This window comes from Mastomys coucha, unplaced genomic scaffold (genome assembly GCF_008632895.1).
Source record: "Mastomys coucha isolate ucsf_1 unplaced genomic scaffold, UCSF_Mcou_1 pScaffold18, whole genome shotgun sequence".
Lineage (NCBI taxonomy): Eukaryota > Metazoa > Chordata > Mammalia > Rodentia > Muridae > Mastomys > Mastomys coucha.
This window is the reverse complement of record NW_022196900.1, coordinates 108,233,498-108,238,543: the sequence shown is the minus strand read 5'-3', so window position 1 is coordinate 108,238,543 and position 5,046 is coordinate 108,233,498. Positions and strand designations below refer to the sequence as shown.

Below are 5,046 nucleotides of genomic sequence, written 5' to 3'. Positions count from 1 at the left end.
CCCGCCTCTGTCTCCCTGCCCAGTCTTTGGCTGCCAATGACTTTATTTACCAATTAGAGGCAACTGGGGACAGGGACCCTCCGTGTCTTACGTAACCGGCAAAGCCATCTTGCCAGCCAAATGTTTTATCATTTGTTAATTCTATCTTATTTTATTTTATTATTTTGAGGCAGGGTCTGGAACTGGTCTGGAACTCACAGAGATCCACCTGCCTATGACTCCTGAGGGCTGGGATTAGAAGGATGCACCACCAGACCCAACATATACATCTTTTTTAATTAAACTCTTTAATTTACTTATTATTTATTTATTATGCATATGTATGTGTGTGCATCTGCATGCAGGCACCAATGGAGACCTAGAGAGGACATTGTGTCCCTAGAGATGGAATTACAAGTGCTTTGTGAGCCGCCTGATGTGAGTGCTGCGTCCTTGGCAGAGCGGCCAGTGCTCTCAGTCACTGCTAACCAGTGAGCCATCTCATGCCCCTAAAGCAAGGGGCAGGCCTGGAGACATCCTGGGGTCACAGCAACGCTAGCAAGACTCTTCCGCGAGCCGTCGCCAGGGGGCGCGCCCGGCACAGGAAGGAGGCGCTTCGCGCTTTGACCCTCGGCGCCGCCCGTCGCAGAGATAGAGCGGGAAAGTCTGACCCATCAGTGGAGCGCCTGCCGGGGCTGTCCGCAGTGATGGAGGAGGTGGAGGCTGAGGAGCAGGAGGAGTTCTCTCACCGGCAGGTATAAAGTAAACGGGGTCCCAGCCAGCGTAGGACGCGAGCTCCCGGGAGAGGGCAAGGCCCTAGACAGCTCCGCGTGTACGCATGCGTCACTCGGCTGCCCGGAGGGGTGCGCTCGCCCGGAGCCTGCGTCCCGCTCGGCCGGGTCCCGGTTCCCGGCGGTGAGGCTCGCTGTAGGGCGCTCTAGGGAGACGGTGAGGCTCGGAGCGGCGTTTGCCCAGCGTGCAGGAACCCATGGGTTCGCGACCCAGCACCGCAGAGACCGGGCTTGGTGGTGAACGACTGTGACTCCAGCACGGAGCGGGGTGTGTTTGGAAGCGAGGGGTTTGCGGTGGAGGCAGAGAAAAGCAAGTGTACGGTCATCTTCAGCAACATACAGAGCTCGAGGCCAGCCAGGATGGCAGGAGGCCCTGTCTCAAAGTGGGTCCTGGTGGTGGTGGCGGCTCACGCCCTTAGTCCCAGACTCAGGCAGGCGCGTCTCTGAATTGGCTGGCTGTCAGCCTGGTCTACAGAGTGAGTTCCAGGACAGCTAAGGCTACACTGAGAAACCCCGTCTCAAAAAACAAAACAAAAGAGGCAGGGGATGGATAGCGTGTGTGAGGGCGAGAGAGATGCAGGAGAGACACACAGACTGATTCACAGGCTGAGGCAGGAGGATTATGAGTTTCAAATCAATTAAGTAACCTAGAGAGACCCTGCCTGTCTCAAGAGCAAGCGAGGGCAGAGCATTGGGGCTCAGGCCTTTAATTTTAGGAGTCAGAACAAGCCGGGCTTTGGTGGCGCACGCCTTTAATCCCAGCACTTGGGAGGCAGAGGCAGGCGGATTTCTAAGTTTGAGGCCAGCCTGGTCTACAGAGTGAGTTCCAGGACATCCAGGGCTACAGAGAAACCCTGTCTCAGAAAACCAAAAAAAAAAAAAAAAAAAAAAAAAAAAAAAAGGAGTTAGGAGTCAGAGCAGGTGGTGTCCGTGAGCTTGAGGTTAGCCTGGGCCCTGGCAGGCTGCCCTGGAACCCACCCTGTGGCGTTGGTTGTGATTTCGGGACCTCTAGTGATCCAAATATAGTTTCCTACTTTGCAAAGGCGGAATAGGGCTAACTACTGCTCAGGGTGGTGTTAGAGCCAATATTCAGTTTTGTGAAACTGAGCTGGAGTCTCAGCCGGGAATGATGTGAGCTAAGGGTTGGTTGGGGGTTGCCTCCCTGCGTCCCAGCAGCTGGCTGCCCTGCACTCCTGGTGTTTTTTGTTTGTTTGTTTTTTGTTTTTTTGAGACAGGGTTTCACTGTGTAGCCCTGGCTGCCCTGGAACTCACTCTGTAGACCAGGCTGGCCTCGAACTCAGAAATCCGCCTGCCTCTGCCTCCCAAGTGCTGGGATTAAAGGCGTGTGCCACCACCACCTGGCTGCGCTCCTGTTTTAAGAAATTCCAACATTGCTAGAGCAGAATCATGAACACCCAAGCAGCCATCATCTGTTTTCACTTGGCAGCTTGCTTTTAGTTCAGCAGTTCTCAATCTGTGTGTTGCGACCCCAATTAGATATCCTGCCTATCTGATAATTATGATTCACAACGGTAGCAAGGTTACCGTTATGAATTAACAGTGAAATAAATGTGTAGTCTATGTATTGAAATTAAATAAAAATTAAAGCAGAAGAGCTGAGTTAAAGGATCGCAGCATTAGGAAGGTAAAGAACCCAGAAGCCGGAGTGACGAGTGACTCAGTGGTTAAGAGCACAGACTGCTCTTCCCCAGGTCCTGAGTTCAAGTCCCAGCAACCACATGGTGGCTCACAACCATCTGTAATGAGATCTGATGCTCTCTTCTGGTGTGTCTGAAGACAGTGACAGTGTACTCATATAAATAAAATAAATAAATTAATCTTAAAAAAAAAATGAAGGTAGAGAACCACCGAGCATCTGTTCTCTTGTAGCAAGGGCAATTTTCAGGCTCTTATTTCAGTGTTAGAGCCCTGACCCTTCTTTAGGGAGTGGCTGAGCTGTTTTAGCCTCCCCAGGAGGCAGCGGCAGGCTGATCTCTGCTTTTTGGGCAGGCTGGCCAATGTTACAGGGAACCCCTGTCTAAAAATTAAAATGAAAATCAGATAAGAACACAAGTTCAGGGTGGCATATTTCAGCTTGCATCTCCTGCAGATGAGATTGTTAAACATTTCACAAGTGTGTTTAGTTGTTGAGCCTTTTATTTTGTTTTTTTTTGTTGTTGTTTTTATTTTTTGGTTTTTTGAGACAGGGTTTCTCTGTATAGCCCTGGCTGTCCTGGAACTCACTCTGTAGACCAGGCTGGCCTCGAACTCAGAAATCCGCCTGCCTCTGCCTCCCAAGTGCTGGGATTTAAGGTACGCGCCACCACCACCCAGCCGAGATTCTTTATATGGTCCTGGCTGTTTTGGAACTTACTCTGTAGACAAGGCTGGCCTTTAACTCACAGAGATCTACCTGACTCTGACTCCCGAGTGCTGGGATTAAAGGTGTGCGCCACCACTACCCGGCTTACTATTATTATTTTTTTAAGATTTATTTTATTTATTTTGTGTGTATGAGTACACTGTAGCTGTACAGATGGCTCTGAGCTATTAATGTATGTGGCTGCTCTCTGGCCCTGCTTGCTCTGGCGTAGTTCACTATAGCTGTCTTCAGACGCACCAGAAGAGGGCATCAGACCTCGTTACGGGTGGTTGTGAACCACCATGTGGTTGCTGGGATTTGAACTCAGGACTTTCGGAAGAGCAGTCAGTGCTCTTAACTGCTGAGCCATCTCTCCAGCCCCGACCCCCCCTTTTTCTTTTATTTAATTTTATTATTACTTCTTTTATTGAGGTGCTAGGGATTGAACTCGGGGCCTTGTACATGCTAGGCAAGCACTCTGCCACTGAAGTACATAGCTGGGGCCTTGTTGTTTCTGTATTCTCAGCTCTCAGAGCAGAGCTTGGCTCTTAGTAGACAGTACGTTCTTACCGATTAAACAGGGTTGGGAAGGTGAGTGTTAGGTCTGCATCTCAGCTCTGGTGTCCCTCCCGAGGACCCCACTGCCCACCCAGCCTGCATCCTTAGCACGTAGACAGGGTCCTGCCCTGGCAATTTAGTCTCTAGGTCTTGTCTTCTCTGCCAAAGGCCTGGGTTTACCTCATCTGATGTCTGAGCAGATGATGGGTTAGGGAACGGGTTCCTAGCTCATCCGCCTGGCCTCACCCAAACAACTCTGCAGTTGACCTTCATCTTGCCTAAGTTCTGCTTAGCTGCCGGTGTCTTGAATTTAGGTGTCACCGTGCCTGCCTCAGCTCTGTCTTCAGACATCATATAGTGCTGCCCTCTAGACAGCTGTGACTACTCGGGAGACCCTCACGATCCCGGAGTGGGGAGGGCCACTAGCCCTTCCCCCCTGCTCTCGGTCATCCGTCTGCACCCCCAGCCAGCCGCGTGCACTTCTGTGTTATCCTCCATGCTGGGTGCGGCTCCGCAGTCCTGAGGCTGCTCTGTACTCAGTAAATACATTGGTTCCCCAGGATGGACTTGGGTGGAGTGGTCCTTTATTTTGCTGGAGCCCTGTAAGGAGCAGTCATTTGTTTCCATCTCCCTAGGGGAGGAGGGCACAGTGGAGAAGCCAAGCAAGGCTGCTGCTTGGAACCCCTCCCCTCCCTCTCGCTTCCCCCTCCCCTCCCCCTCTCTTGGTAGTCTTGGCCTAGGGAAGAGTGAGATTTTTTTTTTTCTTCTTCAGTATTTAAAAGAGTTCTGGGGGCTGGAGAGATGGCTCAGTGGTTAAGAGCACAGACTGCTCTTCCAGAGGTCCTGAGTTCAATTCCCAGCAACCACATGGTGGCTCACAACCATCTGTGATGAGGATCCGATGCCCTCTTCTGGTGTGTCTGAAGACAGCTACAGTGTAGTCATAAATCAATCAACCAATCAGTCAGTCAATCAATCTTTAAAAGGCGTGGGGGAAGGCATTCTGAGGACTAGGGATGTGACCCAGTGGAAGTGTTTGCCTAGTGTGTGAGGCTCTGGTTTTGATCAAATGGGGGTGGGGGGGGTTGTCCCAGAGGGACAGGAAGACTGTTGAGGTGACATGGGACTCTCCAGATCAAAGGATTGCCAGCTGTGTGGCCAGCTTGCAGGGTTGAGGCTTCTAGGGATGGGAGCAGAGGGATGGGAGCTTTCTGTCTTTGTCTAGCCACTTTCAGGCCACAAACTGCTTTCTTATCGTATTCACTGAGGGGCCTCACTGAGGGGCCGTAATGAGCAGGGCCTGGGCAGTAGCTGAGGGAGGGGTGAGGCAGGGGGAGCTGAGGCAGGGGGAGCTGG

General features: G+C 51.6%; 1 protein-coding gene across 2 annotated transcripts in view; it reads left to right on the top strand.

Annotated features, from left to right (window-relative positions):
* Window positions 1–565: 565 nt before the first annotated feature.
* The window catches only part of Cenps (centromere protein S), a 12,424-nt gene continuing 7,943 nt past the window's right edge, over window positions 566–5,046 (top strand). Inside the window, exon 1 of one of the 2 annotated variants that reach the window (XM_031379494.1) lies at window positions 566–734. In XM_031379494.1, the coding sequence (XP_031235354.1) occupies window positions 687–734 (48 nt within the window). In that variant the 5' untranslated portion in view covers window positions 566–686. The remainder of the gene's footprint in view (window positions 735–5,046) is intronic. The other variant, XM_031379493.1, reaches the window with a different exon arrangement.